At 48.9% G+C, this 27,959-nt stretch overlaps 1 protein-coding gene across 3 annotated transcripts; it reads right to left on the bottom strand.

Annotated features, from left to right (window-relative positions):
- Positions 1–1,018: 1,018 nt before the first annotated feature.
- On the bottom strand, positions 1,019–25,076 carry nrip1b (nuclear receptor interacting protein 1b). 3 transcript variants are annotated; one of them, XM_077019234.1, is made up of 2 exons: positions 24,762–25,076; positions 1,019–5,792 (listed from the first exon to the last, which is right to left on the bottom strand). In XM_077019234.1, the coding sequence occupies exon 2, from the start codon at positions 5,389–5,391 to the stop codon at positions 2,095–2,097; it is 3,297 nt and encodes a 1,098-aa protein (XP_076875349.1). In that variant the 5' UTR covers positions 5,392–5,792; positions 24,762–25,076; the 3' UTR covers positions 1,019–2,094. The 3 variants fall into 3 exon arrangements, with proteins under 3 accessions (XP_076875349.1, XP_076875350.1, XP_076875351.1); XM_077019235.1 differs by having other exon boundaries at positions 24,752–25,076; XM_077019236.1 differs by lacking the exon at positions 24,762–25,076 and adding an exon at positions 24,395–24,717.
- Between the last annotated feature and the right edge of the window lie 2,883 nt (positions 25,077–27,959).

Here is a 27,959-nt window from a genome sequence, read left to right on the forward strand (position 1 = left end):
TGCAAACACATGCCTTTTTCAATATACTGTAGGTACACAAGTTCTGATCTCCGAGAAACATCTCAGACAACCAACAGATAAAAACTTTTGAGCAATTCAATATTTTATTTATATCAGTGCAAATAAACACCAGAAAAGAAAACATAAAAATGTAAAACATGGTTGTCACAAAGATATAGATGAAAGATTTTTGCTACAAATGCTTTTCTTTTCTCCTTCCTTTGACTAGTTTTGTGGTGTGTGGTGCGAGTCGCCCAGTGGCTCTGAACTCCAAACACGGGGTGAAACACTGACAGAACAGGATGTCATATGAAGCCAAAGGAAATCAGGCAGATGTTGGTGGTCCACATCTCCATCGTTTGCACTAGTGATGGCTGCACTAGTGATGTTTTAAATATAATTTATCGGTGATTCAGAAGCATCCTAGTGTCCCCATTTCCAGTACGGATATGTGGGCATGGCCATTCTTCAGCATGCAGTGGATAAAAGTGTAGATTAGACATAACACAGGCGCAGGACAGATCATCATTAGCTCACAACATACAGACACATGCAAAAAGAAAATTTAAAAAGGGACAATTATAAAAACAAGTAGGTTTTCCTCTGTAATTATATTACATTATTACACAGATATGATATTTACAATCCGGGACAATAAAAACTATTCTTTTAAACAATACAAAATAGTAATCTTTCATCATGAAAGCACTATTTACACAAATGTCAAAATGTGCCCATTACACAGAGGAAAAGCTTAAGACTGAACATATTCTGGGTGTAAGGGTCCAGGAAAGAAAATGAGAGTTGCAAGTTATCCTGTAAATAATATAAATCACTACAGTTGCCTTTCACAGTTGACTGTTAGGTTCACATGATACTATACCCTTGTATATTGACCGCAATGTTCCCATATATATATATATATATATATATATATATATATATATATATATATATATATATATATATATATATATATATATATATATATATATATATATATAAACATCTACTCACATCTTGGGGGGGGGGGGTGGGGGGGGGGATATCAACTTTTAAAAGTGTCATAGCTGACATCATAAGCTTGTGAAATGCTACATACATGTATATAAAGTACAAAACAATGGATGATACAAAACTGTAAAAAGATACTTTGACAGCTAAAAATATTACACTTGAATTTCTGTATCCATGCCATAAACACCAAACGACATCGAGATTCATTCCTGATGAAAAAATATTAAAGCACTGTTAATTTGACATAGCTTACAAGTGAGTTAATTTTACCAGCAATATCATCACATATAAAACCTTTGCATCATTCCTCATGGATTCTAAGAGAGATTTTGTGGCACAATCAATTAGTTATCTCAGTTAGATCAGGAATAAAGGCGCCAAACAGGTTATAAAAATCAGTTACCTTTTGCTGGTCTCTTAGCGACATTACGTTCAAATGCCAAATGCTTCTGATATAGCATTGTGCTTTTCATATAATTTAGATCACCTCAAAAAACAGGGAAGTGTCCAGATTTAGATACAAATAAATACAAAATAAATCTAGCAGTAACAATTTTGGAGTCATCAATAATAAACACAATAGGATGTACTTCATAAATGTTTTATATATATAGAAGAAGAAAAGATTGATAGATTCGTAGCATGCAGGCCAAACAAACAACCCCCCCCCCCCCCAAAAAAAAAACAAACAAACAAACAAACAAACCATGACTTATATAAACACACACACTTTGGTCAAAGGATAAATGCATTCAAAAAAATGAAACGGACTGTCGTTAGCAGACAATGCTAAAGCTAAAACATGTAACATCCCAATTTGGCATCAACATGATAAATCATCTCACTGTATGGTATGAATGTGAAAAGCACTATGTCAGACAAAAATGGAAAAAATTAAACAAGTTAATATCGGTTTCAGATCTCAAACGCTTTGGATAAACTTGCGTGGTCAAAATCACAGAGTTCACTTTTAATTACAAAATAATAAACAAATCTAAAGCAAACAAAAAAAATAAAATTATATCAATAAAGTAACTTTCACTTATTTCTGAAACATTATTCTTTGGCAGTTCAGATTTATGATTTTTTTAATGAGCCACTGAGATGCTCACCACTGTTGCTGTGTCTCCCGCTGTGGATCGGAGAGCTGTGAACACTCTCTCTGTGCTCGTGGTACCTGGCATCAGTACATGGTTCTTCTTTGACAGTAACCCCACAGTGTGTCCTCTGCCCGAGATCCTCCATCCCCTTTCTGAGGCTAGCACTCCCCCTCTGAAGCATGTAGTATAATATAGGATTAGACCTCGTGAGGGGTGGAGAATGTGGGCTGGATTCACATTTCCCCTCAGAGCCAGCAGCCCACCTCGGAGAGCTTTCGGTCTCTGTTTTCACACAAGTGGGGCTGGGTTTAGGGGAACCTTTAGGCCAGGGCGATCCCTGGGAGCTGTTTCCCAATGGGGACGATAGTGTCTGAAGATTACTGGGCCCTGAGTTAAGAGTCTGGGGAAACCATGGCAAGTTCATGGGTTCAGGATTGTAACTGAACTGACTAAAGTTCCCATTGGCTTTGCAGTTCACTTGTGGGAGAAAAGGGCTGGCGGCCCCCCGGGGCTGAGACAGCTCCTTCAGACAGTTGTCAGACAGAAGGAGCTGCTTCAAAACATTGAAGCCCTGGCTCTCTCTCGGGGGAGCTTTACTTGCAGGACACTTTATGAAAGAGTCCTCTTCTTTCGGGCTTAGTAGCCTCATGCTATTGTGTTCCTCCAGGGCTCCAGACACCAGACGCTCATTCACAGTATCCAGGGGTCTCTGGCACAATTCGCTGCTGAGGTGCTCAGCCAGCTCCAAGCACAGTCTTCTCTTTTTAGGGAGCGCTCCCTGATAATCTTGCTGCTCCTCTTTCACTGTGCTCACGGGTGGCTCCTTGTGAGGGCTCAAGTGACAGGTAGCGCTCTGCTGTTTCAACAGCTGGCTCAATAGGCCATATTTGGCCGCAGCATCTGCAGGGCAGCCCTCGGCTTTAATGGCATCGTGTGCTTCCGCAAGGGCGCGGTGTCTCTCGCATCCCCACCTCCGGCGGCGTCCTCCATCATCTGAGCTGTCGGAGAGAAGAGTCTCCTCGGCCGGCTCGGTTTTGATCCTAACGTTTGGCAAAGGTCCATTTGAGTCATCCCAGATGACGGGGGCCCCCGATGGATTTTCAGAGGCACCGGTGGCTGCCTCCACGCTCCTCCTCCCCACGGGTTTCTCCTTGTGGGAGGCGGTGCCCAGCAGCAGCTGCAGTATGGTGCGCCTCTCCAGGAGGTTCTCGATTTGTGCAGATGCCGGAGGTGACCGCTCTCGCCCAAACGGTGCGAAAGTGGCAGGGGGTGGTTCAAATAAAGGAGTTTTGTTCCTGACTGGAGCAACTAGTCTGTCCAGAAGAGTCTGAGGTCTGTCTAACTCAAGTTCGGGGCTTTGCCTTTTACTTGGCGGCCTGCTGGCTTGCAGAGGTGGTGAGGGGGATGGATTCTGTAATCCACACTGAGCCAGATTCTGTAGTAGCTTACTGGCACTGAAGGTGGACTCGACCACTTTTTCCCTTGGGTGGTGTTTAGACTTACACAGGTCCAGGGGACTGGACTGCCCAAAGGGGGATGAATAAGAGAAAGGAGAAGGATTGCTGCTTGTGTCTGCAGTGAGGACTGATGTGGACACACCTCCAGCCCGCAGCCGCTCCAGAGGGTGCTCGGTCCTGCTCTCTGCCAACGCGCTGAGCTGTTTAAAAGGGCCTGCAGGCACGGTGCTAAGGGTTGCGTCATGCTGTAAATCTGGATTATCCCCAACTGTGTTTACCTTCTCGTTATTTCTGCGGTCCAGCAGTAGCTGCATGAGGGTGACCTTGTGAAGTGATGTTTCGTTCGGGCTCGTTTCCAGCTCCATCGCCTCAGGGACCTTTGGCCCAGGAGTCTCCGGCTTCCACTTGTTTAGAAGTGTCTCTGTGAACTTATCCAAAGACGCTGAGGCGGAGGAGGGCTCTTCTGATTTTTGGCTAGAACCCCTGCTCCTGACGGAGAGGTCAATAGGGGAGCAGCTGGAGTAGCAGCTCTCAACATCACTGCCGTCTTTGGTCAAGCTGTTCTCCAGGTTGGAGCAATCACTGTCGGAGCGACGGGAAGAAGCCCGACTGGGCGGCGTGGCACCCTCGTCGTCCAGGTGGCCGTTCTTGGTGAGGGGCTTCTGGGAGTTGTGGTTGTTAAGCAGGAGCAGGAGCAGGCTGCTGCAGGTCTGTGGAGGCCTCCCGCCGTGCCTGTCAAATGGGCGTTTCTCTTTCCCGGGGTGCAGGACAGGCTGGGGGGAGCCATCTGATGCGCTCTGCCCTATGGTCAGGGATGGGCTCCTCTTGGTGGAACTCGACGTTGGGGAGGGCAGCGTTCCATTTAGGGCGTTGAAGGAGCTGAGCATGTCTGGAGCGATCCTCGACTCCCCCACACTGGGGGGTCTGTGTTCATTAGTCTGCATTGTAGCCATGGCCGCCAAACGCTCGCTGGCTAGTCGGCCTGACAATTGTGCTTTTAAGGCCTGCTCTCGGGAGTACTCCTGCAGATGGGCCTCACTGGAGAGCAGCAGGGCGAGCTGACTGCAGGCTGCACTGGGCTTAGGGGAGGGGGCGGGACTGGGCCTGTTCTTCACTAGGCTGGCCACCGCCTTTAGTCGCTCAGCGCAGGACACCGCCTCAGCGGCCGCACCCCGTGAGGATCGAGGAGAGTCAGACCGGCGGTCTCGGCGGCGGCTGTAAGGTGTGGCGTCAGGGCCCGGCTGCTTGTTCCTCCGCATCAGGCCCCTGAGGCGGCTGGAAGCTGTGCAGTAGCCTGGGAAAGGTTGCTGGCTGGTTGGCACGCCCTCGCCGCCCTCCCCGTCGAGCCGTTCCTGTCCCTGAGGGACACACTGTGACATGGCCACCGTCTGCAAGCGCGAGCTGAAGGACTGGAGCAGGGAGGCCAGCAGGGTGCTCTCGCCCGCCGCTGTGCCCTCCGTGGCCGCTTGGCGATGATCCCCTCCCTGTCCATTCACCTCCAGAACCGGAGGGGCTTTGTTCTGCGCGTCCACCTTACCCCAGGCTCCTGAACCAAGCAGCCGCACCTTCTTCAGGTGCTGGGAGCCAGCCGCAGGACCACCGCCTTTCTCCAGTGAGCTGCAGCTGTGCTCGGGCAGCCGCACGTCTCCGGCCCCCCGACCCCCCAGCTCCCCATGGCCGTTGCCAGCGCCTGATAATCTACCTGTTGCTGTGGCACCAGGCCCAGATGCAACCGGATGCATTAGTAAACCTTCCAGATAAGTTAAAACAGCTGAATCCTGTTGTGTCTCAGGGCAGGGCTCCTCCCCATGAGTCATGTTCAATAGCAGCTCCCCTTGTGTGATTGTTGACAACTACTGAAAATGTCTTTCTGACTGCTGGGCCATGGATGAAGGGCGTAGAAAACTCCTGTGTACAGAGGGGCGGGGGTACCGGGTACTTCCTCTACAAAGTTTTACACTCAGCAGCATGGGGCGTTAGAAATGCCATCTCCCGGCTGGCATTCCTTTTGTTCCTGTGACGAGAGGAGTCCCACGGGTTTGGAACAGGCTGTGCAGTGCAGGCAGAGAGGACTCAGCAGGACTCTCCACTGCCCAGCACCAGCCTCCCATGCCACCGGATGCCTGGGATGTGTGGCGCGAGTCCCCAGGGGGCGGGACTGGGGCGGCTCCGTGTCGTCTCTCCACTCTCCTGAGCCGAGGTCGGACCACACGGGGACCTGCAGTGGGGAGGGGGGCACAGCATGAGTCACATCTCTCATAGCTCTACATGGCAGCAAATGACTGAACTCAAGATCTCGTTCTGTTTTAGACAGTTCCGTTACACACTACACATTCTGGTTAAGTTCAATACACATCCTTTTGAGCTTCCTTCTTAAAAAAAAAAAAAAACACAATACACACAACCCAAACATAAAAAACCCTAAAGATAACATTACAAATTATTTGAAAATGGTCAATTTCCACTGCAGTTGACTCTTATTTATTTACCTGTTTATGTTTGGTTGTTTGACAATATTACCAAAGAATTCACGTTGTAGACTGTAAGCGATTTGCCAACAGAGACCACAATGCAGAAATGACTGAAACAGTCATGAGGGGGCTGTACATTAACTACATATGTAAAACGTCATTATTTCTTGGTCCCCCTCTCTGCGTAGGTGTATCACACTGTTGACACCCAGCAGGAAGCATCTCCACAAACGTGTCCCTGCGTGCTCTCACGCGTGAAGGCCAGCAGCACGTCTCCCTTCCCACCTGCAGCTAATGCTTCCCGAGGATTATCCCAACACACGCACTCGAGACACGGCCCAGACGGCCCAGACTCTTTCCTCTGTGACATGCCGCAGTCCATTTTTGCATTCGAGAAAGGCTGGGATTTTGGCTCGGGGGCCGGACCTGGATCGGGAGGGCGGGGTTGGAACTTCCTCTAACTCGGTGCAGTGTGATGCGGATGCAGCCAAAGCCGTCAGATCAGCAACAGCCTGTTTGGTGGATCATGAGACTCCGCACTGTAGAATTATGAAGAGTGCAAAGAGGCTCCGTGCTGTTTGATTTCTTTGGCTTCATATCACCACGACGATACGCACCGGGGAGCGTGAACTTTGTTTCAGTCGGCAGCTGCGCTTAGTGAGATCCGTCTCTGTGGAGACTGGACCAGCCCAGTCGTGCGTTGTGCCTGACAGCACCGTGACGACCCGAGGCGAGAGACCCGACCCCTCCCCCGCCCCGCCTCCTATCTCGTGCTTGATGGTGCAGCTAGGAGATAAACAGAGAGGTCAGAGCCCCTCTGCCTCAGCAGACACTTCCCTCCGAAGCCGCCGTCACGCCGAGACAACACACACGGCGCACACACCTGACGCCACAGGCAGCTGGAGCCCATGAGATACAGCTACCCCGCTCCTCCACACGTGCCCTCTCGACACGGTGAGGAAGCCCTGCCTAAAGAGGCCTGATGCCCATGCACGAGACATCTTGCAGGAGCAAGGTGAGTTATGGCCGAGAGCTTGTTTTAACAAGCAAGAAAAAGACAGTGATGTAACTCAAGTGGAATTAAGTCAAACAGGCTTTTGGAGATTAGAAGCAGCAGGTGCTTTCCAACATGTTACCAAACACCAGTTCAGTGCCAACGTGGCCTGGTCTGGCACTAAAGGAACTAAAGCCCCTTCGGGTTGAAGCTTGCTGTCATCAGTCTCTGCTTGGCCAGGCTGACAGGTGTAAAAGGGTCTGTGTGTGTTTGGGGGGGTGTGGGGGGCAGTGCACCTGTCATAGGCTCTACAGGGCTACAGCATCAGAGCTCAGGCTCTGTCAAATAGCACGACACCGTCCGTGCACACGTGCTTGCCAGCCCCGGGCGCGAACCCTGTCAGCATGGACTGCACTAGCAGCGCTCGCACCACACTGCCAGGGCCACAGCCGCAAAGGTTAATTAATACAGGGTGCCCCCCAGTGCCCCCCCAAGTGTCATTCAGTTGCCAGAGACTCTGTCTTATCCTTCAAGCTGTCGTGGCCTTTGGGAGCGGAATAATGGGTTCAGAGCTCACAAGAAAAGGAGCTTGATTATGACCCCCGGACACCACCACAGTTCTGATCAGGAAAGCAAACCAGAGATGCCAGAAAGAAATATGCCATTCCTGTGCAGCTCACAGGGCTAGCTGATCAGACACACCAGGCTTGCCTTAGTAAACCTTGGCTGTCGCATGTTACCGGTTACAATTGCACATATTTAAATATGCAAATTTCACTAGATCAGAAAAGCTAGCCCAAATAAGTCCAACACTGCAACAACAAAATACTGGATTTTTTGAGTACGGGCCATCATTAAGTGCTGAGACAGCAGCCATGTCTCCGAATACATCTCCTACTATCCTAAAGGAAGGATTGAGTCTGTAAAGCAATAATGTTGCAGGCCAATAAAAGCAAGATTTTTGTATTCAGTGTGGCTTTACAAAGGGAGACAAACCAAATGGTGCAAAGCAGACACAGGGATATACAACAGATTACAGAGATACAATACGTGAAGGTGTGTGTGTATTTACTCATGGGGTGGGCTGCTGGGATGGGGTGCACATGGGCATGTGCAGGGCGCTGCATGGATATTCCTGCTTGCCCCAAGACAGAGCCAATTAGGACAAGGTGGAATTCAATGGGAAACATGAGTAATACTGGACATCGTGGTGTGACCTTTCACACCTGTAAATCCATCCTGCCCTTGTGCTTCATGTGCCACCCTGCTGAACATAAAAAGCAAAAGAGCCCCAATCTCTCCCCCTCTCTATCTCTCCCTCCGTCTTTCTCTCCCATCTCTCTCTCTCTCTCCCTCTGTCTTTCTCTCCCTCCCCATTTCCTTCTGACTTACTGGCCTCCAAGTAATTATCCATTATCTCTGACAATGTCAACCAATAACACCCAACAGCATTTTAAGTGATTTTGCTCGCCAGTGGCGAGAAAGCAGCGGCGTGCTGGTGTGAGTGCTTCATCATGGCAGGGCACCTCTCCTCGCTCGCCCCAGACACCGCAAACAGGAAGGTCACAACATTATCAGCGGCTGAGAGGCAATCTCCAGCCAGGAGGTGGGGAGAAAATGGACTGCACCACAAAGGTTGGACCTGATGCAAATGTCAGGGATTGGATATCCAACGGCCAATCTACCGTCGTTCTCACACATGACGTTCGGGATTTACGACTCCATTGTCAGAAATTGTAATCCATTTAAGCCATTTCAAATGTGTGATTAAAGAAACAGGCAACAGAGCTGCGGCGGAAAGTCAACATCATCCACTTGGCCGCGGCTCCTCGTCCTGACGCAACAGCTGGTGTCCATGAGAGCCTCTCAGTGCTAATAAAGAGTGACAACACGGCCCTGCTCGCCTATAACACTAATATCAAATGCGGGGCTGGCAGCTGCGTGCACGACATTAAAAGGTGAGTCAAGGTTAAAGGCGTCTGAAGGAGGAACCCAAGGCGAGACACTTTTAGATTATGCTAGCGGAAGTAGCGGTAGCATTGATGTGGTTCTGGCAGATTAAATTAAACAAAGGCTTTGTTGCTTTTTTAGTAAAGGCCGGGTCCTCCGCTGTACTCACAAACATATACAAATGAACTTGTGCGGCCAGGAACGATGACCAAGCATCTCAAATCTCAAAGCATGCAGTCGATACAAACAAGCCAACATCAAAACAACGTCCCAGAAGGCTGCTGTGACCTAATTCTAAAGAGGCATGACTGAATGACACACACACACACACACACACACACACACACACACACAACACACAAGACACAAGACACACACACATTCCTGATTTCCTGAGCCCTCTGTTCGTTACTGCCAATTACAGGCCAGAAGCCCAACCCAAGTTTGTATCAGCGTAACCCACATTCACAGCAACCAGAGCTGCGTTCTCTCTCCACCTCTCTTCTCCACCTCAGCCTGCCTCCTCCCCATGTACGGGGCATTGTGAATAAAACAGGGATAAATCACTCTGCTGTGCGGTCTGGAAGTACAAGTGACTTCTGCAGTGCAAAGTCCATCCAAACAGCAGCGTGTTGGGGCAGGGCAGCTCAACACCAGCAGGGCAAGACTCACACCAGCAGGGCAAGACTCACACCAGCAGGGCAAGACTCACACCAGCAGGGCAAGACTCACACCAGCAGGGCAAGACTCACACCAGCAGGGCAACACTCACACCAGCAGGGCAACACTCACACCAGCAGGGCAACACTCACACCAGCAGGGCAACACTCACACCAGCAGGGCAACCAAACACCAGCAGGGCAGCCAAACACCAGCAGGGCAGCCAAACACCAGCAGGGCAGCCAAACACCAGCAGGGCAGCCAAACACCAGCAGGGCAGCCAAACACCAGCAGGGCAACACTCACACCAGTCTTGCTTTCCACTGCAAGGGACTTAAGGAACATGTGCATTCCAGATGACAAATCGCCTTCAAAAGTTTTCGTTGAAACTAAAGAAAGTCAAGGCTGATCACTGGGGTTATGTATGCCTGACTGCACAACAATGTTTTTTTCTTTAAATGCCAGTGATACGAGTCAAAGTTTGATTTATAGCATAATGTATGTGTTGTGGCTAAGCTGAGAACACATCTTGAATACACTTGAAAATCCTTAAGATTAATAGAGGATAGACAGACCCGACTCCTGAACAAAGTTCAAATGACCCTGGATCCATTAGCAGAGTCATCTACGAACATGATCATACTATGGTATAGGAGCATAATGTATGTCTTTAATCAATTAAGTGCACTTAACCTATTAAAAGATAAAATGATTATGTGTAACCTTCTGAAGACTCAGGTTGGATCCGTCCAGCTGGCAGCCATGGAACTGAGCAAGAGCCAATCAAAATGCCCGGAATGCCTCCGAAATGTGATTACTGCTTTCCCACACTCCATCTCTTCTCACAGGAACTCAGACTCCTCTAGACATTATCTGAGATTTACACACACACTTTTACTCTAACCACAGAAGATATGACTTTAGACTTCATCTGAGACTATGCAGGTGAGCGTGTGTGCGTCACTGGATTGGAGCGTGAGACTCACTCCTGCCCTCTCTTCCTCACACATGTCCCCAATCCACCCTTAGGCCTGAAAATTAAGCTCCACTAGCAGGCCCTGCGCCACTATGACACTACGGCACACTGGAAGCAAACCATGGACTCGTATGTAACATGAGCTCCCTCCTTCACTGACTGAACCACGCGAGGGTGGCGGACACAAACCTTCCCCTCCAAAGCTGCATGTGCAGATACAGGTACAAGTGTGTTAATCAATTTCCTCTTCTGACAAGGAGGCTTCTGCAGAATACTAATGACACCCTGTCTGTAACACACACACACACACACACACACACACACACACACACACACCTCCCACTTATCTACCGCCCCACGCCCCCTCACCTTACTGGTGCTGGTGTGCGGTGCCATGCCAGGATATGGGCAGTGGCCCAGACCCCAGCCCCTGGTACCGGAGGGCGTGCCGTCTCACACCCAGATAAGTGCTGCCACTAATCAAGGCCAGCGGATCAGACGACTCGTCGGACTCGCCGTGTGGTTCAGACACCGGGAAGCGGCGAGCGCAACAAGGTCACAGCTAAACTGTTAAATCCACACTAACCCAGACACCTTCCTGCCACAGTCTATAAACACAAGCACCTATACACATTACAGGCATGCAAGCGTGCACACACGCAAGCGTAAACACACACAAATGCACACACATGCACACACACACACACGTACTTACTCAAGGGGATAGTGGAGGTGAGCCACCCGAGTAAACTAATTCATCACATTTTACAACTCGTGCCATTTTATCTTGACGGATAGAAATGCGTCTAAGAGCACTGGTAGCAATCCACCTCAAAACCCACACACACACACACACACACACACACACACACACACACACGCGCAGGCACACACGCACGCACAACCCTGCCTCTCTATGTGCAACTCTTCAATACAGTCAGGCTGTGGCAGATTGTATGTCAGAGAGAGAGAGAGAGAGAGAGTGAGTGTGTGTGTGTGAACGAGTGAGTGAGTATGTGTTTGTGAGTGACTGTGTGTAAGAGTGTATGTAGGAGTGTGTGAATATGTGTGTGTGTGTGAGCATGTGTATGTGAGTGAGAGTATGTGTGTGTTTGAGGTATGGTGTGTGTGTGTGTGTGATGGTGTGTGTGTGTGTGTGGGATGGTGTATGTGTGAGTATGTGTGTGTGAGAGAGAGAGAGTGTGTGTGTGTGTGTGTGTGCGTGAGAGAATGTGTGTGTGTGTGTGAGAAAGAGAGTATGTGTGTGAGAGAGAGAGAGAGTATGTATGTGTGTGAGCATGTGTATGTGTGTGTTTGAGGTATGGTGTGTGTGTGGGGGGGGGGTGGTGTGTGTGTGTGTGTGTGTGTGTATGTGTGTGAGTATGTGTGAGAGAATATGTGTGTGTGTGTGTGTGTGTGTGTGTGTGTGTGTGTGTGTGTGTGTGTGTGTGTGTGTGTGTGTGTGTGTGTGTGTGTGTGTGTGGGATGGTGTGCATGTGTGTGTGTGGGATGGTGTGTATGTGTGTGTGTGTGAGTGATTGTTTTGTGCTGGCTCCTGTGATGGACATTAATGGGCAAACTAGCTTATAGACTCTCCATCAGCACGGTGGCGGCGTATATTAGGATGACGTTCATTAGGCATTCAGCACGCACACCTTGGCCAGGAAATTGGAGAGTTGATGTGAAGCTTTGCACTCACGCCTGACTGCACGTATCCCAGACAGCAGCGGGGCGTGCTGGACAACCACGCCACAACATCCCACAGAGCTAGTCGGAATCTGATCAGAATATCCTACTTTGACACGAATATTGAGTTTTTATTCAATTTAATCTAAAGTATTGTGTGAAAAGCGATCAGTTTGAGAAGCATCCCATTCAAAATGTAGCCCTGGTTCAGCGTCTGTAGAGACACTCGTGAGGAAACGTGTGTATTAACAGCTGGGTTTGTCCCACTCAGCAATAATGAGACTAGCCGTGGTGGAGATGATAGTCAAGCCCACCTCTCACATCAGCAGGAATATTTCATTATGTACATAACGAGAGCCATTAATCGCTCCTAACAAGGGGACACAACCTCGCCTTGGCAACCTCACACACAGCTGGGGGGAGGAGAGCAGAGGAAAAGGGGGAAGGGTGTCAGAGAATGACAGAATGATAGAGAGATAGACAAAAAGAGTGAGAGAGAGTGAGGGAGGAGGTGGGGAGGGAGAGAGAGTGAGAGGGGGGGGGGGGGCAGGAACTCAAAATCACCATACTCAGGAAACTGCCATCTTCTGTTCTATCTCTAGGCTGAGTTGTGAAGACAGCCAGCAGCCATAAAACTGGAACATGCCCCCAGAACAAATGATAAAGAGAGAGGCACATAGAGAAAGAGGGAGAGAGAGACAGAGAGAGAGAGAAAGAGAGAGGGAGAGTTGCCGACAGCGGCGCCCTTGACATACTGACATCAGCCCATCGTCATGTGACACTCTGTCATCTGCCACCTGGCAGAGCCCCCACCTTCTCACGACCTCATCCTCCGGTGACCCTGCGGAGCTGAACACCCCCTCCCCCCGTGGCCTCCCCCCGGGGCCCCTCCCCATCACAGCTCTCGGGGAAGGTCGTGCCGGTCGGCGTGCCCTCATCTGTAATCCGCCGCTATTCGTCAGTGGCCGCACTGCGAGGGGAGAATGCCCAATTAAGCAGCTGTCGCGCAAAGCACAGGACGCCCGTCCTCCCGTCCAAACGCCAGCGCACGCCGGCAGGTGCCAATTACAGTGACGTGCTCACCTGCCCTGCCTCGGCGGGAGGCAGGCGGGGGCAACGCCGGTGCCTTCGCCCCGGCCAGAGCTCCGCCCCCGGCCAGAGCTCCGCCCCCTGCACCCAGCCTTTTCCAATTCACACACCCCCTCAAGCCATCAACAGGGGGGGAGTAACGCACTCATCTGACAAAAGACCAATATGGAGAATGTTTGTCTCCCCAAGGACAAGGGAATATTTATGCAGCACGCTCCATCTCCCACTGCTCTCCCGTGGTCTCGCCTTCTCCATCTCCCACTGCTCTCCCGTGGTCTCGCCTTCTCCATCTCCCACTGCTCTCCCGTGGTCTCGCCTTCTCCATCTCCCACTGCTCTCCCGTGGTCTCGCCTTCTCCATCTCCCACTGCTCTCCCGTGGTCTCGCCTTCTCCATCTCCCACTGCTCTCCCGTGGTCTCGCCTTCTCCATCTCCCACTGCTCTCCCGTGGTCTCGCCTTCTCCATCTCCCACTGCTCTCCCGTGGTCTCGCCTTCTCCATCTCCCACTGCTCTCCCGTGGTCTCGCCTTCTCCATCTCCCACTGCTCTCCCGTGGTCTCGCCTTCTCCATCTCCCACTGCTCTCCCGTGGTCTCGCCTTCTCCATCTCCCACTGCTCTCCCGTGGTCTCGCCTTCTCCATCTCCCACTGCTCTCCCGTGGTCTCGCCTTCTCCATCTCCCACTGCTCTCCCGTGGTCTCGCCTTCTCCATCTCCCACTGCTCTCCCGTGGTCTCGCCTTCTCCATCTCCCACTGCTCTCCCGTGGTCTCGCCTTCTCCATCTCCCACTGCTCTCCCGTGGTCTCGCCTTCTCCATCTCCCACTGCTCTCCCGTGGTCTCGCCTTCTCCATCTCCCACTGCTCTCCCGTGGTCTCGCCTTCTCCATCTCCCACTGCTCTCCCGTGGTCTCGCCTTCTCCATCTCCCTCCTCCGTCACAGTGGCTCACTGCTATGCGGCACGGGGCAGGCTAGCTGCGCGAGTTTTAATCAGATCTACACAAAACCGGACTTGGTAATCTACCCCACTCTTAATTAAAATTACGCAGGAGCAGGCCAACATGCTGGAAAAGCAGAGCGATTTCTCTTCCGCCGTTCCATGTTCCTCAGGTGGGAGATAATGGTGGATATTACCCCTGCGTCCCATGCGAGGTGCACGCAGCCCATACTAATTGCAGCAGCGGTGGAAGTTTGGCGTGCCGTCATGAGCGTTGGCGGCCGACGAGGAACTTTCGAGGAGAGGCGTTGACTCTCTAGAGCGTCCGGCAGATATCAACCGATGACAAATTTGGTTGAACCGGATAATTCATCATCTCAGGAATGCATCCGTTTTGAGTAATGGGGAAACTGATCAGCGAAAACTGAAAGGGAAATGAGTGGAACGGCAGCCTGGGGAAGATTTACGGGCCAGCGGGTCTGGCCTCGTGGCGAAGCTCATCGACCACTTAGTCTCCGCCGCACCTACGTATGATCAAGTGAGCGGAGAACGTGGAAAAGTGCAAACATGGCTCTTCTGACAGGCGGCGGTGGAGCAGCGACTCACAGTTCTACCTCTTCAAGTCTGTTTTCTAAGACCGACACGAGTCCGACATGAGAAAGGCGGTCCTGATCCGACGTGTCAAAGGTGGCGGAAGCTCACGACGCGCTCTCCCAAACTACCTGAGCTCAACTTCACGCCCAAGTGGGTCAGTCTGGCTTCACGGGTCAGAGCTGGGCTCTACTCTCTGCTCAGACTGACTGAAGCTTTTGTATGCATACACTGCTCATAATCTGATAGACAGAAACTGTAAAAAGCACCAGATCCGTCAATGGTGGGGTGATACTACTGCCGAAGAAAATCTCTGCTGAGCTGAGAGAGGCAGGAGCGTAAGTGGTAGTCATTAAACAAACTGGATTTAGGAGTTCAAAAAAGAGAATGTTTGGACAGCCGAGAAAGCTCCGCTGGCGAAGGGCCTCCACGGCGGATGAATTTGGATGGCTGTCTCTTTAAATAACTTTAAGAGCTCTTTCTGCTCCTTTACCCTTCCCCCAACACACACACTCACACTCACACTCACACACACACACACACACACACACACACACACACACACACTCACACACACTCACACACACTCACACACACTCACACACACTCACACACACTCACACACACTCACACACACTCACACACACTCACACACACACAAAGCTTCCTTGGCTCCTTCCAGCTTAGCCAGACCCAGAGGGTAGAAGCAGCCCTTCATCACAGCCTGAGAAACAAACTCTCTCTGCTGCACCAAGCCCAGCAGAATCTGGACCCAGCGCCCCGAGCCACTGAGGGGGTTAAAGCCGCTTTTCCGTATGCATGGGGTGTGTGTGTGTGTGTGTGTGTGTGCGGGAGGGGTGATGGATTTTACAGTACCCCCCCCCCCCCTCCCCCATTTCCTGTTGTTCCTGAATGTCACAGGGCGACCTTGAGCGGCGCGGCTGGCACGGCGTGGGCTGCCTCGCCTGCAGGAGTCCTTGAACTGGATCTGCAAGACAAAAACCTTCACACTGCCTGATAGACATCTCAGATCTCCTCCAACGTCTCTCTCTCTCTCCCTCCCTCCTCTCTCTCTCTCTCTCCCTCCCTTCAATCTGCTCAGCCGCTCTTATCAGAGCCCCAGCGGGTAGAGCATTATCGCAACTCTGGATCTCTAACCCGACCATTGAACTTCAAGATACAGGCACAATTTCAAAATGTCCAACCGATGTATTTTTAACCTCAAATGCAAAAATCAACCACTAATTTAGGGTTGGGAAGAGAGGAGCAGGATGGCTGTGATTCCGGATGGCGCCGGTGCAACTGGCAGGGTGGAAACCCGGAGTCTTAAGATGCAAACAAAGAGTATTGAACACTGATACCTCACCTCATACTTCTGCCCAGGAACAAAAACAAGGACATGCAGTGTTATTGACTCCGAATACCACCAGTTTCCTTTCTTTCAGTAATGCGCACAAAAGCTACTTGAGTGCTAACAGCTCCCCCTTATGGTCCATCCTCAGACTGCTAAATGTGTGAAGGAGTTACAAGCCAGGTCCCCGAGGTGTTTCACGTCGGAAAAACCTCCATAGACTCGATCTGCCGCCAAGGTTGGGAGCGCTGAGCAAATGTGCGGAGCGTCCTCTGAAACGGGAGCGTGGGCAGAGAGGCAGGGCCCGCTGGAAACCATCTGTTCCGTCTCCCGCGGAAGGGTGCGGACCCAGGTACATCCGCCCTTACCTCCACCCTTATCCCGTTACGTATCCCATTCGCACCCACGCAACTGTAGCATCGGGTCTCTCCACCCTGCTCTCTCCACCCGCTCTGACAGAGGCCAGGCAAGCGCACCAGATGCCTCAATTAACACGAGGGGCTTCTACAAACAGAATGAAGTATTGTTGAGTGGACTATAACAACCCAAACACAAACCTGTTGGGCCAATGGCCATTAAAATCAAAAACACGAGATGTTAAATTTTCAGCATATAACCCCCCTCCCTCTGGGCTCATGCGTTATGTTTAATACCATCTGAAGTGCCCATGCACGGCAGTAAATATTATGAGTGTCCCGCGTGGGTTACGGGACCTTTCTCATTCAGGTTCCGTCAGTGTGAACACCAACCGCTGCTGCTGGTCTAGTGTGTGAAGGGCGCATTGGCTCCACCCTCTAAAGCCATAACCGCGTGCCGCAGTGAAACCAGGTGAAACTTGGGATTGGGACGCATCTCTGGGCGTCAGCCAGTTCAGCACCGAAGTCTGGCCGTACTTCGCTTTGGAAATTTCAAGGAGCATGACTTCATGCCTGGTTTCTGTGAATGTTATAGATGGTAGCAAACACCACTTGACTCAAGGAAACCACAGGACAAAACAGTCACAAAACGCTGTCAAAGGAATTCCGGCAGGCATATAAAGGAAAATGGAGCCTTCAAAAACATAGTTATAAGAAAAAGTTTGTGAATACTTTTATGTGATCTTTGTCCAAGTCACTAGCTATTTCTACTAAAATGTATTTAACTTACGGTATTTTAAGAAACCATCAATGTTTCATATTACTGTTAATAATTACACAATAAATCACAATGTAATACACAGACCAAAATTGTATAACTTGTGTGCTTACTTACATAATGGAAACATATCAGTGCAGTATCCGACAAGTTACTTAGTATAACACACTGTAATTATTGGTATAGTTACAAGGTAACAGCAGTGGTGTAATTACTCAGTGGTGTATTACTCAGTGGTGTATTACTGAATTCTTATTTACAAACAACATGCAGCAGGCATTTTACGGCGCCAACACAGCATACCGCAGCGTAAGCCATTTCTAACCTGACAGCGTAACTTGAACTGCAACACTGAAATTCAAGAGCATAAATCAGCCTGGGCTGAGATGAGATGTGAAGATCCAGGGCCATTCGGGGCTGATCTAGGACCAGTTCTCACATCATCATAAAGTACCAATCTGCCGGAATCTGTTTTGTTCCTCTTGTGCCCTGCCTGAAGGGCACCTGACCATGGAACAGCTTCCCAAAAAGGATCAGCTAATCGCTGGCGTCTAAGCCCAGGTTGAGAAGCCCATGAATTTCTGCAGGGCCTGTGTGTGTGTGTGTGTGTGTGTGTGTGTGTGGGCGAGACCTTCATGTGCAATAGAAGGTTTATAATATATGGATCCTTAGCAGCTTCCTCTGTGATATGAAAAGACATTTGCACGTGGTAGCTGACCCACTTTTGTGAGGATGCATCTGGAACCAAGACCCCACCTCTATATCAAGCCCCTCCTCCCAATTGAGCCCCGCCTCACAATTGAGCCCCGCCTCCCCCAATCGAGATGCTTCCCATCTGACTGACGACAACCCTGCCACCCTCTGCCTCCGTGAACTGTGAGAAAAATAGGTCGCCGTGACCCACTTTCCTCTCGCACTCTCTCTCTCTCTCTCTCTCTCTCTCTCTCTCTCTCTCTCTCTCTCTCTCTCTCCTCTCTCTCTCTCACTCGTCTTTTTCTTTTTTGCAAGAGAGCATGTGAAGAGCAGCGCATAGTCTGATCAGGCACCTCGACGGGGGGGGGGGGGGGGAGAGGAGAGAGAGAGAGAGAGAGAGAGAGAGAGAGAGAGAGAGAGAGAGAGAGAGAGAGAGAGAGAGAGAGAGAGAGAGAGAGAGAGAGAGAGGGATGAGCAGCACTAAGAGGGAATGAGAGAAAAGGGAAGAGAGAAAGAAGAGGTAGAGTGGGGTAAAAGAACACGGAGCCTCTATACCTTCATTAACCCTGCGAGCTCTCCTCTCAGACACATGAAGTCCTTATCAGGCTTTAGAATTAATTAAACAGACCCAGAGCCAAATGTGGGTGGACCTCCTACTGCAGCCGTCCCAGTGCCCCCCCCCCCACGGGTCTGGGGGCCGCGGCAGGCGCGTACGGACGTGACGCTTCGGCCCCCGGCCGGGTACAGACGCCTCTGCTCCAGTGTGCTGAGAGCTGCTTGTTAACTGCAGCTCTGCACAAGGGGACCGCCTTCCCGACCCCCTATGGGGGGGGGGGTCGCCCACCGTCTCCCCGCCCACGAGCTCACGGACGCGGCGGCTGGGGCGGTGCGGCGCACGTGCACAAACCTCGTAATACGAGAGCCGGTTTCCAAGCAACGCAAGCAGGCGGATGGTCAGACGTATCGATCCTAGTCACAACGTCTGCGGAGCTCGCGGTGTCTTTGGCTGGTGTGCATGGTGTATTACACTCGTAGTAACCAAGAGACGGTGGGTATAGGGAGTGTGTATCACACAAGCGTGTGGGCTCACTGGTCCCTGACGTTGCCCTGTGGTTATCGTGGCGCATAGCTGTGTGAATGACAGTTGTTTACATGTGAATATATTAAGTGGAGGGCACCAAAAGTTTCCACAGACACACAGACTACACACAAGGGTCAACAGAGACGAAACTCCAACGCACTGAAAAGACCAAGCACATAAACTACAGGCAGAAAGTTTTGCTCAGAAAAACACTGAGATGCCGAATGATTCAGCAACAAAAGTTGCTCCTCCATAAAACTGGCTTTACTGAACCAAGTTAGTCCTTCAGGACGCAGCACCTGCCCAGGTGGACCGAGGCTCTGCTGAGCTCCAGCCTGCCCAATAAACACCTTCTAAAAAGGCATTAATAAGCTGTCAAATCAAATTGCTCATTGACCTTATTAAACCCATTTGAGTATATTTAGGTCAAGCCCGTCTCGCTGAATGAAGGTCCAGCCCAACTGGAGGGCAGGAGGAGCCTCGGAGACGCAGGCATGTAAACACAGTCACACAAGTGGAGCGGCAGCACGTGCCCCGCCTCCTTTTATGACCTCCCTTAGGGGAGGGGCCAGCCTCAGGGGAAGGAGGGGCCAGCCTTGGGGGGAGGGGCCAGCCCAGGGAGCGTGATTCCAGGATAAGCTTGGGCTGAGACGATAGAGACGATGGTGGAGCAGCCCAGCTAGGCTCAGAGCCACACGGCTATTACAGCGACTGGGAGAAACAAATACCTGCTAATGGGGCAGTGTAATCACCAAATGGGCCTCTGTTCTATTTACACATGCCAAGGTTAATTAATTGATTTTGTTTATACTTGAGTGCATAGGAAAAGGGAAAAAAAACCTCCAGAAAAGTTGAATTTTGTCCATGAAATTTCTACCGCTGCTTGTATTGAATGAAAAAGCAACTTGCAAAAGGGCACAATGAATTGTGGGTTCTTGTGCAGAGTGAAAGAGTTCCAATGGGTTCAGGGTTAGACTGCTTATAACCTTTTAGGACCAAGCTGAAACTGATGTGTTATCATTAACGACCCCACGGTGGGCAGCCAGGAGTGAGCGGCATGTGACTCGATCTTGTTTTGTTATTTAAAAGTGTCTCTAACAAGGAGGTCAAGGTCAGACAGCATGCTCTGCTCCATCACTGGCTGTGCTGCCTGAAGAGAGGCTCCGCCCACAGACTGGGGGAGGGCGTCTGCACGTTGCTACCTATGTACACATCTCCCCAAGACACACCACAGCTACGGAGATATCCAGTGCTGGCTCCACTACGCAGGACAACGTCCTGTCCTGCACGGGACAGCATCCTGTCCACCCCAATAATACCCAGTGACCAGTGCGGGGTGAAGGCGTCTGAAACAGTACGGCTAGACTTCTGTAATACTCCAATGCATAAAGTGGCTAGTGACTGGACCTGTGATGCTATTACTTCTAATAAACTGGTTAGTGGTTTTTTAGGTACAAAATGAATCAGAATGCGGGTCTAAGTCCCAGGGACAGAAATCTTCTCTCTGCCATCTCCTGACTGTTGCCCAGCAACGGCGCCGTTCCATCACCCACCGTTCACCCCGCCCCTGCCCCCCTTTAACCCCCCTCTGCACACGCGGCACACGCGGCTTCAAATGCCAGTCCTGCAGGAAGCCTGACCCAGTCTACCCGAACCTCGTCACAACAGTGATGTATGCGGGAGGAAGGAGTTGAGCTCACATCCTCAGGACCAGTGAGCAACGATTTCCTCCTCCAACTCCTCTAAAGTACAAAAAGAGAAGCAGATTTGAACGTAAAGAGGAACCCAAACCCTAATCGCTTCATGGAGTGTAGATCTAACTGCTGGCAATTTCATCTGTACACCCACTGCAGTTTGAACTTCAGTTTAAACATGGTGAGTTGACTATTAGTATTTTTATAGCGCTAGCCAATCTGTGCACAAAAAACCAACTTCATATTAAAAGCTCAAATCTTTTTTCGATGCATACGTTCATCCCAGCCACCTCCTTGCCCTCCATTCTTAAACAGTGGAAATGTCAAGGTTTGGTTAATTGTACAGAGTGAAAATGCACTGTGCACAGCCAGCGTGACAGCAGGACTGGGGGCCGCTGCCCTCTCTCTGTCCAGGGAGGCCCACGCTCACAGTGCGTGAAGTCAGACACCTGTGCCCAAGCCGGGTCACTGCGTAAATCTCCCCCTCCATGGCTTACCGCGCCAGACACTGTGTCCTTGCAGCGGCTTTGAAGGTTCCCAAAAGGACAGGCCCTGCTAAGAAGTCCTGAAGGACAGTCCGGTAATAGGCCAGCGCTCTGATGGCCTTGGACTTTGAATTCTTCAGTAGACAGGATCATGCATCAATCCTTCAGCTTACACAGACAAGGCACTAACCTTCGCCACTGGACTGCCTGCAATGAGTGGCATTTCACTTAGACCTCTCTCTCTCTCTCTCTCTCTCTCTCTCCCTCTCTCTCTCCCTCTCTCTCCCTCTCTCTCCCTCTCTCTCCCTCTTTAAGACACAGCTAAATAACAGCCCAGGGCTTGGCAAAGTGCTGCTGAACCAGACTAGGCGTTTTAATCAAGCTCAGTAACCCTGACACTTCACAAGACTGGACGATACGCATACATATTGCAGTCATAGATCTATTCTGACAGTAATTGTATTAAATTGAATTACATGCCACAAAAGTAGCACAGATCATGTTTCTCATAATCAGCAACTTTCCATTTCGGAGGTCTAAACTATTATACAAGGGACTTTTATGTATGAGAGACACCACCTTGTGTGAGCAAGAATAAAGAACAGATGTTGCTGTTGCAAAGAGGATGTGAACATGCTCATATATTTATGATAAAAACAGGAGGTACGTGAGCAACAAACTGTGTTTTCCATTTCCAAATGACAAGAGTAAACTAAAATAGCCAAACAGTATGAAGACCATTTGAGAATGTTTGGATGTCACCACCTGGCATAGAGATTTCACAGCTGCTCTTTTGAAACAGGTGATGATGGTAAAGAAAAGCCCACCTAATTTATCTGACCTGTATCTTTAGCCAGGGTAAGAAAGTAAATTCAGCAAGCCATAAATTATTGACAGTAAACCAATCAGCAAAAAATCAATCCATTGCTATATGGAGTATAGCCACTACTCAGAGGGAAAGGGTTCAACATAACTTCTTGTTCCAAGAAACTGGTTGCTCTTCATGCCATATTAATACACACTGACCTATTACCTACCAAACAATCATATGACTGCCATAGATTAACACTCTAGTCTTACAGCTCAGCATTTAAACAATGCAAACTTATGTTTATTATGTCTAAGTCGATGGGCAAAGATGTCGCAGTGAGTGATAATCTTTCTGCTCAATATGAAGTGCATTTATCCAGGATCCTAACAGACACCCACTGGGTTGTTTTATTTTCTGCCCATTTTCTCTTATGAGGTGTAAAGCACCCAATGGACTCAAAGATACAGAAGCCTTGGCACCATTTTAAGGTGAGAATTGTGAGGTGCTGTTGTAGTCGTTCACAGTGTCACAGTATTCCCCAGCATTAAGGAGGAGACAATGTGGTCATTTTCATTTTCCTAGCAACCGTCAACACCACCCGCCAGTCACTCACAGTTAAACAACCCCCACCCACCTCCACCCACCAGCACTCACCCATCAGTAGGAATTCCCACTTTCATCCGTCTCCCCTGCAGAACATTAGAAGGAAACGTCTCTACTGTACCTGGAGATTCAGCCCTGGCGCTTCAATGAGCTTCACACACAATCATTACGAATGCACATCTGGCTGTTATCCACTACACACACACACACTCGCACACACTTTTTGGAGGTACGAGCATCGCTCCGGAAACTTTTCAGCATGGAGTCAAAATGCACATTGACCTGAGCCAAGGGGAACACCTCATCTCCACTCAGGTTTTGGGTTAGAGTTAGGACCACCTAATTTCCACTCAGGTTTAGGGTTAGAGTTAGGACCACCTCATCTCCACCTCAGGTTTAGGGTTAGAGATAGGGTTAGGACCACCTCATCTCCACCTCAGGTTTAGGGTTAGAGATAGGGTTAGGACCACCTCATCTCCACTCAGAGTTAGAGTTAGGACCACCTCATCTCCACCTCAGGTTTAGGGTTAGAGATAGGGTTAGGACCACCTCATCTCCACCTCAGGTTTAGGGTTAGAGTTAGGACCACCTCATCTCCACCTCAGGTTTAGGGTTAGAGATAGGGTTAAGACCACCTCATCTCCACTCGGGTTACGGTTAGGGTTAACCCCACTGTGATTACTAATACACTGTCCAGTCCGTTGGTCTCACAAAGGTCAAAACACAAACACGTTTGCTGAAACTCCACTCCATTAACTGTTCATTGGCAGACATGTGATACAGAGTGCAGCTGCATTGCTTTGTGCGTTAAACAATGTTAAACAAGTCCAACTCAGAAACCCAGACAGGGTCATGACCCTTAGTCAACGCAGCTAACAGTCAATGGTCCTGCATGGTCCACACATAGCTGTCAGGTCAAAAACTCAAATATGACACCAACTAAACCCAAAGCGGTGTGAAAGAAACCTTAACTTACTATTAGGCCCAAATATGTATTAATTCCACTTCATGACAATTCTATTTTCACACAACAAATCATCCACTTATTGGTTAGCTATCATTTTTGCTCTCTACCTCAACGATGAATCGGAACACCTGCACTAACAGTAGCAGGATCAGGTCATGGCATCTGCCCAGGGACTCCCATAACCTTTTGACTCTGCAGTCTCTTCTTATTGACTGAAGTCACAGGAAACCTCATGATAGCAATAAACACTGCACAGTCCAAAATCCATAGCTGTCATTTGACATGGCCAGATTTGCACCCCTTCCCATAAATTAATGGGAAAACAACAGACGTTAACCTCCCTTGCTTTCTTCTCTCTCACTGAATTTCCAAATTTCTTCTTCACCAACTGATTTATAAATACAAGCTGGCTATCTGTTATGCACATGTTTAACTTCGTTTAAATATTCTTCAAATAACACAGTAGATGGTGAGTCTGGACAAGGTAGTCTGCATCAAATCTTCTTACAATATGTTCGAATTCAACAAGCAAAAACCAGAGCTGCAGCGTGGATGTGAATGTACATCTTGAAGAAATGTGAAGTCAGGTCTGGCAGACCTCAGCACAAATCATGTGAACTCCGAAAAGGTACATTTCTCGCTCAGACTTACTGTAGACACGGGAAAAGTCAGTAGAACGAATACGATGTCCGACTTTTGCTTTAGATAAAAATACATTCACACTGATCTCTGTTAAATAAACACTGACGGATTTCGTCCAGAAACGCTGTGGATTAAAAGGCAGGACTCCCAGCAATACGAAACAAGATGGAAACTAAATGAGCCGCCATGGCGTATCTAGTTCATTTTACGCAGCACACTCGACATATTTAGTCCAATTCACGGAAAACGCGGCGAGAAAACCCCACGAAGCCCGCATGCAGTGCGGAACACCCCGTCTAAATCCTGCCTTATAACGCCTGGCGTCGTTTCTCCGACAGCTGGTTGGCTGCCGACGTACACACGGACCTGGACGGACCTGCTCACAGCTCACTTCACCGAACCAGCCTGGTCTTCACACACCGGGGATCTTCACGGCGGCCGCGCGGGCATCTTCCTCCCGGGAGACTTGGTTTGTTCTGCTGCTTCGATACAGATATGGCAGTAGAGTCCAAAACGCCAACAGACTTGGGTGGAGGCTGTCGAGCTCTGTGCTCTGTAGTGGAGTCTGACTGGATTGTTTATTCTCGGGATCCCCTGGCTGTGCAACTCTGCAACGTACCCTCCTCCTGGCGCGCGCACAGACTACACCCTTAAAGGTGCAGGAGTTCACTCCTCCTGGCGCGCGCCCAGACTACACCCTTAAAGGTGCAGGAGTTCACTCCTCCTGGCGTACCCAGACTACACCTTTAAAAGGTGCAGGAGTTCACTCCTCCTGACGCACCCAGACTACACCCTTAAAGGTGCAGGAGTTCATTCCTCCTCACGTACCCAAACTACACCCTTAAAGGTGCAGGAGTTCACTCCTTCTGGTGCGCGCCCAGACTACACCCTTAAAGGTGCAGGAGTTCACTCCTCCTCGCGTACCCAGACTACACTCTTAAAGGTGCAGGAGTTTACTCCTCCCAGACTACACCCTTAAAGGTGCAGGAGTTCACTCCTCCCAGACTACACCCTTAAAGGTGCAGGAGTTCACTCCTCCTGGCGCGCACCCAGACTACACCCTTAAAGGTGCAGGAGTTCACTCCTTCTGGCGTGCGCCCAGACTACACCCTTAAAGGTGCAGGAGTTCACTCCTCCTCACGTGCGCCCAGACTACACCCTTATTAAAGGTGCAGGAGTTCACTCCTCCTCACGTACACAGACTACACCCTTATTAAAGGTGCAGGAGTTCACTCCTCCCAGACTACACCCTTAAAGGTGCAGGAGTTCACTCCTCCCAGACTACACCCTTAAAGGTGGAGGAGTTCACCTTTAAGGGTGTTGAAACTTTAACATAGAAAACGTATTTGAACTAAACGATCTCTCTGTCTGTCTGTCTTTCTCTTTATATATATATATATATATATATATATATATATATATATATATATATATATATATATATATATATATATATATATATATATATATATTAGTGCTGTCAATTCCAGGTCCCGCGATTAAAAGTCCTCACCAGGATTTTGCTCAGGCTTCCTGGATTGTGTTGATTCCACTAATTTTACCTGGCTTGCTAATTAGAAAATCTAGCAAGCTTGAGCAAAATCCTGAATATATATAAATATATATATATATTGATTCAGGTTTAAATATAAGCATTTTAACATAAAGGATATCGTTATCCTACTCAAGCTATCATAGTAATATTACGATAACAACATTATCAGCCGTTCAATTTTTAACCTATTAGCATGAGTTGGTTTCAGACGATGGATATGATCAGGTCTCTTATTTGTACAGCTGTGCTTCTAAAATGTCCTGCTGTTTAGCCATCAGTTCACATCCAGCTTGTGTTCAACAGATAACAGTAATGAAGTGTCCCTAGGGTTAGGGTTAGGGTTATGGACTGATAAATCTCCATTGCCTCTTAACATGTTAAAAAATTATGAAATTATGCTACCTCAGTTACCGCTACTGTAGAAACACAGTAAAAAACTTTCCATATTAAAAAGATAATCATTACACTGCTGATGCATAAAAATATTCAAAGTTCAACAAACTTGTGCAACACTGCAGTTAAACTCTGCATTTATTTTCAGCCAACCCTGTAGTTATGCTATTAATTATAATTGACTGACATATACATGCTACATTTCTCTGATCTCTGGCCTTCTCAGGGAGGCACTGGACCAGCAATTGCAATGATATCTTGCCAAGTTGACTTTTGAACTTAAGTGACCTTTCATCTTTGAACTTTGACCTCGGATGCCACATGAATGGAGATACAATATCCCTCCCTTCATTCCTCCCCCAACTAGCTACCTGACCTCTGGCCCAAAGCTTTTCACAGAACTGTGGTTCATGGAACTTCAACCTTTGACCTTTGAACAGAAGAGTATGTGTGCTTTTTTATTTGTAAAAGAGTCCAGTGATGTTATGGCTACTCTGTACATTTACAAACCAAGCTCAAAATGTTTCTAAGGCTCGTAACATGTAAAGTGTGTATTTAAACAAACAATACTCTGTGCTGTTTAAGTTGGATTTGGGGTGATTTTTATTCTTAGATGTGCACTTAGACATTTTGACAAAAGTATAAAGATCATTTTCTTAATTTTCAGGTGATGTAAGGCCATGCTTTGCCTGTTCCTCAAATGTAGCAGAATCCTTTATGCTATGCTAAACTTCACCAAACCAGAGTTCATGTAGAGGTTACTGGGACACATTAAAATCCAAACCTTAGCAAAAAATCCACAAGAGAATTCGTTTTATATCCAGAAATGAAGTAATCCAATTGTACCAAAAAAACTGCTTTTTGAGTAATTTCATTTGTTCTCTCACATGTCAATAAAGGATAAGGGGGTGGAGCCGTGTTCTCGAGGGCAGAGTCTGCATTCCAACGCCTCTCTGTCTCAAGGGGAAGAGGCCTCGGGGCCAGAGGACATTAACCTTTGACCTCTTCGCCTCTCCGTGGTGTAAGCCACCACGTTGCTGGAGGCCACAAGACTGCAAAGGACCTTGAGCACGTAGGCAGGTGCCAACAGTCAGTGACACAGTTATCCCACTGTACTCTGACTCCCAGTATGAACATTTGGCCTACTGATCTTGGTCCCAGGATCCTCTAAGGATTGGATTACACATTAACTGTTTAAATGAATTATTTGTGCACCACTAATGATGTCTGTCTCAGGAAAAAGAAGGAGATTTAGGTGAAAGTCAGAAGGGACGCAACACTGGGACCATCTCCTTATTCCCCTCAGAACTCTCACCACAGACTTTATAGAATTGACACACCTAAATAATTCTCCTCTGTGTGACATGGCATACTGAAATAATGTATGTAGATGAGACATAACACAAGTGAGTTATGTCTCTTTCGGTAAAATTACTGAAGCAGTTACTAAGAGCCAGGATATTGAAAAAGACGATGAGTTTTAATAAGCTGTCTGTCAATACACTGTGGCTACATTTGTGAATCAATACCAGTGTTCGCAATTAGTTTAGCATATGACATGACAAATAAACCATCTCCACACTTCACTGACGTTTCTCACACAACAGACACAGGTCACCATTGCTG

The sequence above is a fragment of the Brachyhypopomus gauderio genome, chromosome 10 (assembly GCF_052324685.1).
Source record: "Brachyhypopomus gauderio isolate BG-103 chromosome 10, BGAUD_0.2, whole genome shotgun sequence".
Lineage (NCBI taxonomy): Eukaryota > Metazoa > Chordata > Actinopteri > Gymnotiformes > Hypopomidae > Brachyhypopomus > Brachyhypopomus gauderio.